Source organism: Phascolarctos cinereus, unplaced genomic scaffold, assembly GCF_003287225.1.
Source record: "Phascolarctos cinereus isolate Bilbo 61053 unplaced genomic scaffold, phaCin_HiC Scaffold_9;HRSCAF=440, whole genome shotgun sequence".
NCBI classification, from domain to species: domain Eukaryota; kingdom Metazoa; phylum Chordata; class Mammalia; order Diprotodontia; family Phascolarctidae; genus Phascolarctos; species Phascolarctos cinereus.
Window position 1 is genome coordinate 256,571,433 of NW_027556402.1, and position 14,110 is coordinate 256,585,542.

General features: G+C 60.3%; 2 protein-coding genes across 2 annotated transcripts in view; one reads left to right on the forward strand and one right to left on the reverse strand.

Moving 5' to 3' along the window:
* Positions 1-1,228: 1,228 nt before the first annotated feature.
* OVOL1 (ovo like transcriptional repressor 1) lies at positions 1,229-11,793 on the forward strand. Its single transcript, XM_020968197.2, has 4 exons — positions 1,229-1,775; positions 7,934-8,151; positions 9,295-9,484; positions 9,788-11,793. Exons 1-4 carry the CDS (start codon positions 1,676-1,678, stop codon positions 10,081-10,083), a joined length of 804 nt encoding a protein of 267 aa, XP_020823856.1. The 5' UTR covers positions 1,229-1,675; the 3' UTR covers positions 10,084-11,793.
* Positions 2,167-14,110, reverse strand: part of LOC110195514 (uncharacterized) — a 55,093-nt gene continuing 43,149 nt past the window's right edge. Inside the window, exon 4 of the mRNA XM_020968325.1 lies at positions 2,167-3,230. The gene's annotated coding sequence lies outside the window, so the exon portion shown is untranslated. The remainder of the gene's footprint in view (positions 3,231-14,110) is intronic.

Consider the following 14,110-nt stretch of genomic DNA (forward strand, 5'->3'; position numbering starts at 1 on the left):
GTCCGGTTTCACAGATGAAGAAACCGAGGCTTCCCCGTGGTCACCCAACTCGGCAGCAATAAGCAGCAGGGAGGGTTTAAACCCAGGGCCAAGGCTGGAGAGGGACAGTCTCCCTAAGCCCTAGCCTCTCCGGGCCTCAGTTTGCCCATCTGGAAGATGAGAAGGCCGGATAAGATGACGGCTAAAGTCCCGGTGGGCTCTAGGCCTGAGTGTCCCACGGGGTGCCTGGAGAGCCCGGCCCGCTCTCCTCCTCCGCCTCATTCACTCACTCCGTGGCCCGAGATGCCGAACCAACCGCCTAAGACAAGGTCTCTGCTTTCAAGATGCTCCCTTCCAGTCAGGGGGGGTGGCGCCCAGAACGTGGACACCTTTGTTAGCGTCTTCAGCGCACCTTTGAAAGGCAGAAAAGCGAGGCTCCCAGGCGGCGGAGAGTTGTCTAGTCACAGAATAAATCAGGGAAAGGACGAAGGAGCCGGGACAGTCAGGGCTGGCTACAGCGGGGGGAGCCCCGCGGCTCTGCGCGGGTTTGGGGGCAGTAACGGCGCAAAGGGGCTGAAAAGAAGGGACCGCTAGAGGTTCGGGACTCTAGGAAAATGACCCAGAACACGGGGCACAGTGTCTGAGCTGGGAGGGCCCTTGGAGCAGAAAATGGCCCAGGCCGTCCAGCCGAACCCCCTCCTTTGGGAGGACGGACGGGAAGGCTCCTTCATCCTCCGCCCGCCGGCCCCTCCCGTCCTCGCCGCATGCGAGCGCTTGGAGCTCCACGGACGGACGGCGCCAGAGAGGGGCTCGCCTTAACGAGTATGGGCTGCGCCCCGGCGTCTGGGCCGGGGCAGGGCGGGGCGCGCAGCCCTCGGCCCCGCTCCCCGCCGCCCCGTCGGCTCCAGGCCGCCGAGGGCCGCGTCCCCCCGTCCCCCGCCCCAACCCCGACGTGCCAGCCGGCCACGCAGCGCCCGGACCGCTGCTTTCCGGCCGCCCCGGGCTCCTTCCTTCCGAAACCCGCGTTGGGCAACTCGGCCGCCCCCTGCCCGCCCCGCGGTGACCCGGCCCGCCCCCCGCAGCGCCGGGGGAACCGGTTCTGCAGGTAACTCCACTAGGTGACTTGTCACCGTTATTTCTCCACGCATGCGCCGTCCTCGTCCCACGCCTGGCCGGGCTAATTAGATGAGAGCACCCCGGCCCCTCCCTCCCCTCCCCACCCCAAGCGCACACGCACACACACACACACACACCACACACACACACACACACACACACACACACACACACACACACACACACACACACACACACACACACACACACACACACACACACACACACACACACACACACACCCCCGAGCGCTGCTGCAAGCCAATAAAGTGGGAACCCGTCGGGCCGGCCGGGTCAGAGCGCGCCCTAAGACTTCCCGGGCCGCGCCGCCGGCTCCGCCAGAGCCCAGGGAGCCGCTCAGCCGCCACCACTGCTCCCCTGCCCTTGACCCTCCTGCGGGCGGCGCGGCGCGGCACGGCACGGCAGGGGCACCGGCGCGGCGTCTGGCTGCTGCGGCCGCTCCTCGCGCTCCGGCCGGCGAACTTGGGCGCCCGCCCCGACTCGGCCCCCTCTCGCCTGCGCGCGCGCCCCACGACCCCCTTCTTTTTGGCTCCGGCGCGGGCCCCGGACGGCAGCGACCATGCCCCGTGCTTTCCTCGTGAAGAAGCCGTGCATTTCCACGGGCAAGCGCAACTGGAGCGAGCTCCCGGATGAGGAGCGAGGCGAGATCTACGTGCCTGGTGAGTGCCGGGCCGCCCCGTCGGGGGACCCTCCGCGCCGCCCCGTCCGCCTGGGCGCTGACTGAGGGTCGGCCGCGCGAAGCCCCCCCCGACCCCAGAGAAGAGAGGGGAACCCCTCCCCCACCCCAGGAAACGCCGAGCGGCGCCGCTAGGACGGAGGTACCCCTGGAGCGGTACCCCGCCCCCTCCCCCGTGTTCTGCGGCCGGCCCGGCCGGGGAGGGTCGCAGGTCTCCGCTATGCTATGCACTCGGCACGCTCCCCGCAGCGGTTTTTCGGAGCGCTCCTCCCTCGCCGCCCCCTGGCCTCCCTTCGCGTCTCCCGGTTGGGAGAAAGCCCCCTCCTGTCCCCCCCCCCCGGGAGCTCTGGGGAAACCACAGACCGCAGGCAGGGTTGGGGGGAAGCGAGGCTGCTGGTTTATTTTTGGAAGCTGCCCCAAGTGGCATCACCCTCCTCCTGAGTGAGTAACCCACGCCGCATCCTTCCAGCAGGAGTGGCCTGTGTGTTTGATCTCCTGTCCCAGACGGGTGTCTGCCTGTTTATCCCGCTGGCTCTGGGGGGCCCCGAGTCCCGTTCTTTGGGGGCCATCTCCAGCTTTAGAAGCTGGCGGGTGTTGGGGGAGCAGGCCGACCCCCCCCCCCCCAGCCAGCGAGGAAGGGCTCCTCCGCTGCAAGGGTGGAGGACGCAATTAACCAGCGGCTGACTCTTGACCCTTGCTCAGCCAGGATTGCTAGTGCCGGCCCGGGGCCCTGCCGAGGTGAAAGGGGCCCTAAGGACTGACTCTCTGGGCAGGCCAACAGCCGGGAAGGCCTTTGCAGACAGACACTCAGGTCCACTTTCGGAAGGATGCAGGGGAGGCCGGAGGTGGCTTGGCCAGGGCTCCTCTCATCTCAGGATGGCGTTTCTTTCCTTTCTGAATCTTCCTTAAACGATGCGCATGTATGGGCCCCTTCAAACGAGGCCCAGCCTCCCCGTGACCCTCTGGTTTTCCAGGCTTCAGAAGGGCAGCTTGAAAGCTCCCAGCTTTGACTTCCTGCTTAACTGCTGCCTGAGATCTGATAAACCGGCTTGGACTGTGTTAAAGGGGAGTGGAACGTGCTCAGCCAACTGTTCTTTCTGGTTGGATTCCGTGGCCGGGATCGCTAACAGGTCATATGTTGACTCCCCCAAAGGCCAAAGAAATTTCTCCTGAGCCACTCTCAGGGTCCCCTGGAGATCTGCAGCAGCTGACAGCCAGGAATCTGCCCGGCGATAGCCAGGAAGCAGGGGGGCTTGGGCAGGCCAGAGGGCTGCCAGGGGAGGAGGGTCTTCATCAGGTGACGTCGGTGGGCATGGTGGCTGGCAGAGACAACTTGAGCATGAGTGGTGTAGAGTTGGGGGGCCAGAGTCACAAATGATCTTCTGCCATCAAGCTTGGGCTAACTTCTCACCATCTGGCTCTTTGGCTTGGAACAGACCTGTTTAAGTGAATGGTAGTGATTAGAGAGCTTCCTCTTACCAGCCCTTCCCAAACAAAGCCCTCTGTCCCAACTGAGCGGCTACTGAGCGAGACTTCTCTTCCCGAGTTCAGATCCCACCTCAGACACTTCCTAGCTGTGTGACCCTAGGCAAGTCACTTCATGCTGTTTGCCTCCGTTTCCTCATTTGTCAAATGAGCTGGAGAAGAAAATGGCAAACCACTCCAGGATCTACCAAGAAAACCCCAGATGTGATCAGATATGACAGTCAGACATGACTGAACAACTAAAACAGCAGTAATAGCACGGACTTCTCAGAGTTGGGAGGGTCACATGGGATAATAACTGAAGGGCTTCTTAGCCCAGGACTGAGTGCATAGCAGGTGCTTAGCTTAATAAATCCTCCCTCCATCCTCCCTTCCTTCCTCCTTCCTCTTCCCCTTCCTTCCTTCCTTTCTCTCCCTCTCCTCCTTCTTTCCTTCCTCTGTCTTTCTTCCTCCCTTCCTTTCTCTCCCTCTTCTTCCTTTTCCTCCCTTCTTTCCTTCCTTCCCTCCCTCCCTTCTTTCCTTCCTTCTTTCCTCCCTCCCTTCTTTTCTTCCTTCCCTCCTCCCTCCCTTCTTTCCTTCCTTCTTCCCTCCCTCCCTTCTTTCCTCCCTTCTTTCCTTCCTTCCTTCCCTCCCTCCCTCCTTCCTCCCTTCCTCCTTTCCTTCCTGGTGTATCTCTAGGACCCCAGGCTCTATGCTCTGGTGCTTCTCCAGGCTGTCCCTTTCCCATCTCAAGCCAGCCATGACCCAAGAAGCTTGCTGGGCACGTCTCTCCCAGCCCCTGGGCCAGCTTGTAGCACACTGGGACCATGCTGAGCAGTGACCCTTCTCCCTCTGGGAGAGAATGGGGGGAGGGGCCCTCTGAGCTGGGGAATGTTGGAAGCCTTCCAGCTCCAGCGGTTCAGCCTGGTCCCCTTGAGGATCTCAAAGAGTCGAATTGTGTGGGTGGGGGAGCCAAAGGGACTCACAGCCCTGGGTAACCCCTAGAGCCCCCAGGGTCACGAGGCAAGTCCTGAACTTTCTCTCAGACCCAAAGGTTTTCCCCTCCGTCTCCTTGTCCTCCCTGGGCCAAGGGCAGAACCCAGGAATCTGAGCTGCAGCAGGGTGGACGGCAAGTGAAAAAAGGAGCTGGCCCGGGTTCTGTTAGAGACGGGCCTAAGGTGAGGGGACCCAGGAGTCCTGGGCCTCCTTGCTACTAGCGTCTGCTTTTCCTCTGTTATGTCAATATTGGATGGCGACTAAGATCAGCCTCTCCAGGGTGTGCCCATCCTGTGGCCCGGAGGGAAAGAGATAGAGCGATACCCAGAGAAGATGGAACCCAGAGCGAGGCAGAGAAGTATCAGGAGGCCTGGCAGGGCCACGGGACCCCGGGATGGCCTCCAGCAGGGTCTGAGCCAACCCCTCCTGAGGCCGAGGAGGAAAGACCTCCCATGATGCTCTGCTGCTCTCTTTGTTTACTGTTGTCCTCGACACACCCCATGTGCCCATTTTACAGGAGAGCAGACTGAGGCTGGGAAAGACTTGAGTAATTTTCCAAGTTCACAGGACGGGTCACAGCCAAGAGTCAGATATGAACCTCCTGACGCTGAGGCCCGGGGGGGGGTGGCAGGGGGCGGCTGGCCTAGAGTTGTCCAGGTTCATCGAGGGCAGAGGAAGGAGAGGGAGCCTTCGGGGGATGGGTAGGCAGGGCCACCTGTTTTCAGTTCTTGTCCAGCCCATCACAGTGACTAAGATCTGAGTATGTCCGCCCAGCAGCCTGAATAATCCAGGCGTCAGCTTTGTTTCTGGGGTGTCCTGGGGCAGATGCCAGCTAGGGTAAATAGAGGAACATGGGTGTGCTGCTGGGAGGGGACTGCTCACCCCAAGAAGCCGACCCTGGGGGAGGAGGGAGCTCTCTGCTGATCACTGGCCAAGGTGAAACCTGTGTCTCGGCGGAAGTGTTCAGCTTTCACTAAGCATTTATTGAGCACCAACTATATGTACAGCCAGCACTGCTGGGTGTTGGGGAGGGTTTGAAAGGGCTGGTTTTCTGGGTTCTCAGTGCAGTGCACATACCAGGGATACCTGCCCCAGTCGTTGAAAGGGAGTCTCAAGCTGGCTGGCAAAAAGCAAGGGATGATCCCTAGGAACCTAGTGATTGGCAGTGTGGGTAAAGAGCGGCGCAGGCCTAGAGGCTGACGCGCACCGTCCTCTCTTCTGGCCATACCTCTGTCAGGATCGCGGCTTGTGCGTACACAGTGGTGGACCCCCCCTTCCCAGCCCCTGCGAACCCCTGACATGCCGGGCTCGTGCGGCCAAAGTCAGCTGGGCGGCCCCCAAGCAAGGGTGGGGATACCAGGAGTCAGTCACCCTCAAGGTCAGCTGGGTCTGGGTCCCAAGAAAGCCCGGAGTCGGTAGCATCTGCCCTGTTTGGGGTCTCATTTTACAGATGGGCAGACTGAGGCCCCCAAAGGATGCTTCACAGTAAGGATCAGAGCTAAGATGGGCAGGGAGCGCTTGGAGCAAAGTCAGGCCCCATGCAGGTGGATCCGAGACCCCAAGGGGGGAGCGACAGGGACCAGCCAGCCAGAGCTTGCGACATTGCCCGGCTGTGGGCCGGTGATGAGCCGGCCTCCGCCTCACCGGAAACACTCAATTAGGGGCCAGGGTGCCCTACCAGCAGGGAACCAACCTGTTCTGTTTCCTGCCTGGGGCGCGGGCCTCCCCAGTGACAGGCACACTTGGGAGCCACACACCCACACCCACCTCTCCGAAGGGCAGCACCTGACATGCTAATGGGGGCAGGGAGGGACGACCGGTCTGTCAGGGCTGGGGAGGTGGGGGGGATGAGGCAAACTGGTTCCCACCCTGGCTGGGGGCTTTGCTGCCTTGTCTGGTTTCACCCCAGCCCCTCAGTTGTGTGAGAGGAAGCTGAGAAAGCCAGACAGAGAGGCCCAGCCCCCAAGTCAGATGCTTTTCCAAATGGGAGAGCAGACAGATGGACCAAAACCAGTAAGGCAGCACCCCCATCTCCCCTTGGGCCTCCGAGCGAGATGACCCCTGAGCCCTGGCCTCCAGGAATGGGTAAACAGAGTTTGGCCACTGGCCTAGCGGAGGGATTGGGCTTCCTCCTGGGCAGAGACCTAAGGCCCAGATGAATCAGAGAGGACTTGTCAAGCCTCCTGAGGCTCCAGAAACAGCAGGCGCGCATCGGCATCTCACCCCCCAACCCATGAGGACTCTTGTGCCTATAGTCAGCACCCACAAAACCAACCAGCTCTTGGCAGCCCCCCCCAACTTTGGGGACCGGCACAGGGCTCCCTGTGGGCCTGGGCCTGGGCCCGAGCTTCAGGAATGCCCCCCTTTACTTGCAGCCCTCAGGAAAGCTGTGCTCCCCCACAGCAGATGGGCACTGCCAATAAGCCAGGGACCAGGCCCGGGACAGGCAGCTGCCGACTCCCGCCTCCTGTCCTGGTGTTCTGGCAGAGCAGGCCTGAGGGCTTAGGCTGTTTAGTGCTTGCTGTGTCCCACCCTGCCCCTGAGCTATCAGCGCTGGGGGGCAGGGAAGCCGGGGGGGGGGGGGGGGGGCGTCCTGGGAGCTTGGCCCGAGAACAGCTGCTTTTCATTCTACCCAGAGCCAGGCAAGGGTCTTCCCTCCCTTTCTGAACCCTCCCTGACCTGCCTCAGCTTTTCTTTGGGGGGCCCTCTCAGGCCCCGCTTTGAGCCTTCAGAATCTTCCTGGCAGAGGGCTCTGTATGGAGAGCCAAGCACTTCCTCGTACAAAGCAACCAACCAGTACTCGTCCCCAGAGTGAAAACCTTTGCCTGGAAATGTCGCCAGGGACCTCTCTGGCCTCCGCTACTCCAGGGACCCGAGGGGAGCCGGCCTGCCCCCTGCCTGCCCCGGGGAGGGGAGGGGAGTGGCGTGGCACACCGAGGGGCTGCCAGGTATCGGGGCAGCTGCCACCTCCACCGCCTGAGGGGGGCCCAGCCCAGCCCTCTCCGCCACACTGAGCGGTCCCTGGTGTGGAGGTGGGTTGTGTAAGGACTGGGCAAGCAGCCCAGGAGACTGTTACAGTGAATCCACCTGCTGCAGCCCGGGGCCTCCTCCCTGCTCCACCCCTGTGGTCTGTTTGCCTGCCTAGCTGGGCCACAGCCATCCGCCCCCTCCCAGGAATTCAGGGAGTGGGTGGCAGTGGGCTGGCCACGCTAGAACATGGCAGGGGCTTCAGGGAGGGGGGCGCCCCTTGCAGGAGGTGGCAAAGGCCAGGAGAAAAGGGCTGAGAGAAGTGCCAGGGTGGGCAGGAGAAGCCGGATGGCACGGGACGGCCAGGCCTCTGGGGAGATGCCCCCCCCAACTCCCGCCTGGGCCTTCACCATGAAAGGGGGTGGGGCCCACACCAGGAATCCAGAGGGACCAGCCCAGGTGGGGCGCCCAGGCAGTTTGCCGTGGTGGCTGATTGGCAGAGAAGGTTGAATCCTCCCAGTTCCGCTAAGACACCGATTGCTCAGCGGGCACGTCTCTGGGCTGTGATGCTTGCTTGGCTGGCGTCGCCCACAATTATCCTAATGGGGCAGCCTGCCCTCTCGTCCCTTGGCACCAGGTTCTCGGCTGCCCCGCTGAAGGCAAGCTAAGACTAGAATGGTCACAATCTCACTGATTTCGCTCTCGTGTCCACAGTCAGCCTGGGCTTCTGCCCACCCCAGCCGTACCGTGATCTGGAGCCTTCGGTGGCCGAACCTCCTTCTTGTCCGCTGGCCCTGGACATGAGTCTTCGGGAGCCTGGCTACAGCACGGCCCCCAGGCCCTGCGTGGTGGCACAGCTACCACCAGAAACCCTGGACCGTTTGACTGACCCTTCGACCTGCGAGCATGGCTTTCTGCGGCCCAAGATGAAGGTGAGGAGCCTGGGCCGATTTCAGGGAGCTCAGAGGCATGGGGGTCGAGGAAACACTGGGCAGTCAAACAATAACAGGAGACTCCCCCCTCCTCTGAAAGGCCAGGGAAGCTGCAGACCCCAAAGGGCGACGAGGCTCGGGCAGAAGCAGTTGAATTTGGGAGCAGGCTAGCCTCTGGAGCTGGGGTCCCGTAACCACACACACCTGCTGTGCATCCTGGGGACGGGGTGAGGGCAGGTTGCCCGGCTTTCTGAAGACTGTGGCCCATGAGCCCTGGCATCTGGCCAGAAGGCTCAAGTCCCTGCGGGGAATGTGGACCAACCCCTCCCTCCCACCACACACACTCTCACACTCACACCCCTCTCTCTCTCTTCTCTCTCACACACACACACACACACACACACACACACTTGCACACTCACTCTCACACTCATCCCCCCCCCACACACACACGGAGCTGACACTCCTAGTCTATCACCCAGCCTCCAAAGAATTGGATTGCATCCTGCCCTGATAGGATTGACCTTGAGGGGCCGCTCCAACCTCCCCATTTGACAGAGGAGGGATCAGAGGCCTGATGGAGCCCTGGAGGGGGGAGGGCCTCTGCGGGGCAGGGCTTCTTCAGGCCCACCAGGAACCGGCAGGCAGGGGCAGTGCAGTGAGCTGAGCCCTGCTGCCCAGGCCTCCTCCTGACCTCTACGCTGCTCTCGCACGCTCTAGACGGGTCAAGCGGCAGGATCACCCAAGGTGCCAGCAGAGGGGAAAGCCTGGCTGCCAGGCTGAGGGGCAGCTGCCCACTTCAGACACCTGGGACTCTCATCCAGGAGGCCACGCTGGGCACAGGCTCCGTGCTCGCTCTGGCGCCTGCCCCTTCCATCTTTGCGCCGGCTGTCATGATCAGAGCTAGGCAGGGCTGCTCAGAAGCTGGCAAAGGGCTCAGCAAAGCCAAGGCCCAGACTCCTGAGCCCCCAGCTCAAGGGCATTCAGAGCTTTGGAGGAAGCCTGCCAGGGCAGTCGGGAGAGGATGTGGAGGGAGAGCCCAGGACATAGGAATGTGGGCCAGGCCAAGTCCCCAAACAGCAACAGCTAGAAACTGAGGCTCGGGCTTCGCCTGCAGTCACTCATGTCTCTGTCCCTGGGCAGGTGACCGTAGGAGACAGCCCGAGCGGGGAGCTCTTCACCTGTCACATCTGCCACAAGGCCTTCACCTACCAGCGCATGCTTAACCGACACATGAAATGCCACAATGATGTCAAGAGACATCTGTGCACCTACTGCGGGAAGGGCTTCAACGATACCTTTGACCTCAAAAGACACGTGCGCACACACACCGGTGAGTGGGTGGACCCCTGGGGGGCCTGAACCAGGCTGGGGCAGGGACCCAGGACTGGCGATCCAGAGCACAGCACCTAGCCGGTGCCAGGGGAGTGAGTGGGAGACTGAACTCAAGTTGGTCTCCTTACTAAGAGACAAAGGGGGCCATGAGGAGCCAGGATGGCAGGCTCACTGGGGGCACAGCTGGGCTCGTTCCTTGCTCTCCGCCTCCTTGGGCAGGCATCTCTGCCGAGAAGATTCAGGGGGGCCTCGAGGGGGAGGAAGGGCTCCCTTGTCACTCCTGCTTCTCTCTTCCCTTCAGGTGTCCGTCCCTACAAATGTAGCTTGTGTGACAAAGCCTTCACCCAGCGCTGCTCCCTCGAATCCCATCTCAAGAAAATCCACGGGGTGCAGCAGAAGTATGCCTACAAAGAGAGGCGGGCCAAACTCTACGTGTGTGAGGAGTGTGGCTGCACGTCCGACAGCCAGGAGGGCCATGTGCTCCACCTGAAGGAGCATCACCCCGACAGCCCGCTGCTGAGGAAAACTTCGAAGAAGATGGCTGGGGCCCTGCAGAACACAGTCACCACCCTGCTGCAAAACAATCAGCATCTCTAAAGGTCAAGGAAGGCCGGGCCCTCTGCCCACCTGGAGGGAGGGCGCCAAGCCCGCCGTAGCTAGAGCATTTGGGCAAAGGACCCCCGGGCACAGAGTTGCTGCCCCTCACGGCCCAGGCACAAGGCAGTCCATGGAAGGCTTTGCCATGCAGGCCCAGCCTTCCTTCAGACAACACTCCCATGTGTCCCTCTGGTTTTATTGAAGTGGGACTTGAAGATGATAAGCTGTGAGCCCCCAGGTTTTGGGGGCTCAGGGATAAGCGTGTGCTGGCTGAACAAAGACTTCGCATTCGGGGCTCTCCGAAGAAAAGCCACTTGATAAAGGCAGCTGACAGCAGGTGTGTGGCTGCAGCCCCGCTGTGTGCTCACACACCCAGGGACGCTGAGATCACTGCACATGCCCACTGGCCCTCCCAAGGCATAAGCTCACTTGATTTCTTTCCTTAGGGCTTTTGTAGAAAGATGACAAATATACAGATACTAATATATTGTTGGTGCTGATGGGGACCTTTCTCGAAGATGGGAAGGGCTAGCTGGCTCTTCTCCATCCCTACCTCCTTTGGGGCTCATCACTGTGGGCAGGTATTCTGTGGCCCTGTCTGCCCCGGGGCCTGGCCCCCTCCCTGGGCAGCCGTCTGCCTTCTTTCTGTTCTCCACGATATGCCTGGACAAGGCACAGGACCTCTGGCCCCTAGGACATGCTGCTCCGCCCGGCCTTTGCCCAGTCCCCTTGCAGCACCCCACTCAGGGCTTCCTGGGGTTGCTCCTCACTCCTCCACTTATAAGTGGACCCAAACAGCCCCTCTAGCAGGTTCCTTCTGGCTCTGCCCAGGCACAGGCAAGATGGAATGATTGTGCCTTGGTCTCCCGGAATCCACCGTCTCCTTCAGCACCTGAAGGGAAGTAGCCCAGACAGGCTTAGGTGTGATGGGGCGGCAGGCCTCACGGTTTGTGGGAGGGCTCCACTCAGTCCCAGGACGACAGGAGAGAGGGAGCCCCAGGGTGGAATGTTCACCCACCCATTAGCCACGTGTCTGGGAAAGGAGGCCTTCAGCTGAACCTGTGAGCACTCCTTCCCCATTTTGGAAGTGGAGATGCGCCTCTCAGTTCTCAGGTTAGAGAGGACATTCATCTGTGCTCCCCGCTGATAAGGGAGGGGCCGCACGTCTCCAGCTGTTGTGGCCCGGAAGGTTAGAGTGTCGGCCAGAGTGCCCCGTGGGCTTTCTTCATTTGTGGTCAGGGTCAGAGCTGCTCCCAAAAGATGGTCCACACGTAATTCCAGCCTTGCTGAAAGGGTGGGCTGATGGCCAGACCCGCAGAGGTGAACAAGCCTGGACCCCTGGGCTGTCCCTAAATACTGATCCTCAGTTGTCAGTCTGGATCAGCCCGAGGGTCTCCTGAGGGAGAGGGCGGCACTGCGGCTGCCTCCCAGACCAGGCAGAGCCCCTTCGAGGAGAGCCCCGGCTGGGCACCTGAGGACCTTTCTCCATCTCGCTCCTGAGCTGGTGCATCCAGGTTACCTGCCGAGGACTGCTTGTCAAAATGCTCCTCTTCTAGGAATCTCTGGGGCCGGTGGCCGTACCGATTGCCTCAGTTTGTTTACATGTTTTTATCATTACACATTGGCTCTGTCTGCCAGAGTCACAAGGTTCTATGTTGCCTGTGATTTTGTAACTGGTTTTTCCGTTCATTATTAAAATCGTAAGACCTCTTTGGTGCCGTGTGCGTCTTGCTGGCCTGGGCCCGCCATCCCTTCCTGCTGAGTGAGCCCACCCCCACTGCCCTGCCCCGCAGGTCAGGAAGGCCTCGAGGTAAGCGCCACACTATTGCTAAGCTCTCCAGGCATCACGGAACCACAGAATGTCAGAGCTGGACAGCACCTGGGAGCCCGTCCAGTTCAAGAACCCCATTTTATAGATAAGGAAATGAAGGCCTGGAGAGGGGAAGGGACTTGGCCAGGGTCACACAGCCAGAGACAAGACTGGGACTCTGGACTTCAAGCCCCCTTTGGGCTCTGCAGCGTCCCTCTCGCTGCCCTCCCCAGCCTGGTCTCTGCCTCAGCAGGGACACTCCCCTCTGAGCTACGAGCTGTTTGCTGATGGAATCAGACCACAGAAGAAAACGAGGAGCAATGTTGAAACAGATCAGGCCAGGGGAGCTTCAGGCCCAGATAGTCCAAGGGGATGTAGCAGAGCAGATGTTCTCCGGAGCTCGGCGGCACTGAGGACGCCATTAGGTTTAGGCTGGCACGGCACGAGGGGCTAAGGGGAAGGGGGGCGGGGAGAATGAATGCTCTGTGGAAACCGCCTGGTCCAGAGACGCCCCCTTCTCTCTGGAGGCCTCGCCTGCTGGAAGCACCCACCTGGGCTGTCTTTTCTATTGTCCCAAGATCAGCCAGCACTCCTCCTTGGGGAGGATAGATGATTAACAGGTATTCAAACTTACTGAGCGAGGGAGCCCTGAGAAGGCTCCTGGTTGTTGGCAGGATTCCCTGGGCCAGTCAGAGGATGCAAGTCAACACCCTCCTCCTCCTCCTCCTCCTCCTCACCTAGCCCTTTGAGGTCTGCCAAGTGAGTCACAGTTTCTCATTTGATTCTCACCACATCCTTCTGAGGCAGATGCTATTATTATTGTCGCTGTTTTATAGATAAGGAAACTGAGGTGATGTGACTTGCCCAAGGTCACACAGTAAGTGTGTGAGGCAGGCTATGAACTCAGTCCCAGCTGCCCCAGACGCCCACAAACAGCCACACAGTAGGGGCGGCAAGCGAGACGAACCACACGTCACAACGCAAGGGGCTTTCACTGCGTCTGGGTGGGATGAGCACCATGGCTGGGACGGGGCTCTGGGAACAGCCCTGTGTATCACTGAGATCTCACACAACCACATCGCAAAACCATCGAGGCAGAAAGGGAAGTCATCTGGCCCTCAGAGGGCACTCGAAACCACCTGCTCAGAGAGGCTGGCGCGGTGGGCAGTCCCAGGTTCTGGGTGCAAATTCTGCTTCTGCCACTTATGACCGAGGTGAGCAGTTAATAACTAACCGTTACATAAAGCTTTAAAGTTTACAAAGCACTTTACGACAATCCTGGGAAGGAGGTGCTATTGGTATGCCCATTTTACAGAGGGAGCAAACTGAGGTAAACCAATTAAGTGATGTGCCCAGGACCACACAGCCGGTTTGTGAGGTCATATTCAAATTCAGGTCTTCCTGACTCCAAGTGAAGAATTCTATTCTCTAGGTCACCCGGCCGCCTCTAACGTTCTACTCGGGTAGACCCAATATATATGGAAAACACAAGGTAATCTGGGGAGCAGGTAGAAGCAGCTGGGAAGGGGAGGGGGGCTATAGAGACTCAAAAGGTCAATAAGCATTTATCAAGCACAAGGCCTCTGGGTCATGTGAACAAGACGGTGGACTAGACACTCTCTCTGATCTCCCCAAACAAAAGTGGCGCACCAAAGATAAAGCAGTATCACTGTCTCCGTGGACAGCCCCAAAGCCAGGAACTCTCACTCACTGACCCTGAGCTCGCTCTGCACTCTTCCCCCCAACTCCTCCATTCTGCTGACAGCGAGGCTCTACTAGGAGACCCAAGGACACAAAACCCACTTCTGCGCCCCGGTCCCCACTCCCTCTGTCCAGCGCCTCAGAGGCCCCCCCAGCTCCAGGCTTCAGCTGCCAGCTTGTCCACGGCCCTCGAGGAGCAAGAGCCTGCCGTGGCTGTGACCCACAAGCACCTAAGCTGCGAAGTTCTGAATGCTGCCGCTGGGATAGACATACTGGGACAGACGGGGAGGTGGGGTGGAGCGGCGATCCAGCTAGGGCCAGTTCTGACCCCCCCCCAAGGGTCAGCTGCACCAGAGACCTAGGCTGCTGAACCGTGACTTGCCTGGTGTGGGAGGAGGCTGAGACTCTTGGAGGTCAACTCCCAAGGAAACCACAGAGGGAAGGAAGTCATGAAGTGAATGATAAGGAAAATGGGGGGGGGGGACTGAAAGTACCAGTGATATCAGGAAGAAGAAA

Bases quoted from the DNA above. Each gene is read 5' to 3' on its own strand.
- OVOL1 (XM_020968197.2), top strand. From the start codon at position 1,676: ATGCCCCGTGCTTTCCTCGTGAAGAAGCCGTGCATTTCCACGGGCAAG. The intron at 1,776-7,933 runs GTGAGTGCCGGG...TCGTGTCCACAG, and splicing joins AGGCGAGATCTACGTGCCTG to TCAGCCTGGGCTTCTGCCCA. The intron at 9,485-9,787 runs GTGAGTGGGTGG...TCTTCCCTTCAG, and splicing joins ACACGTGCGCACACACACCG to GTGTCCGTCCCTACAAATGT.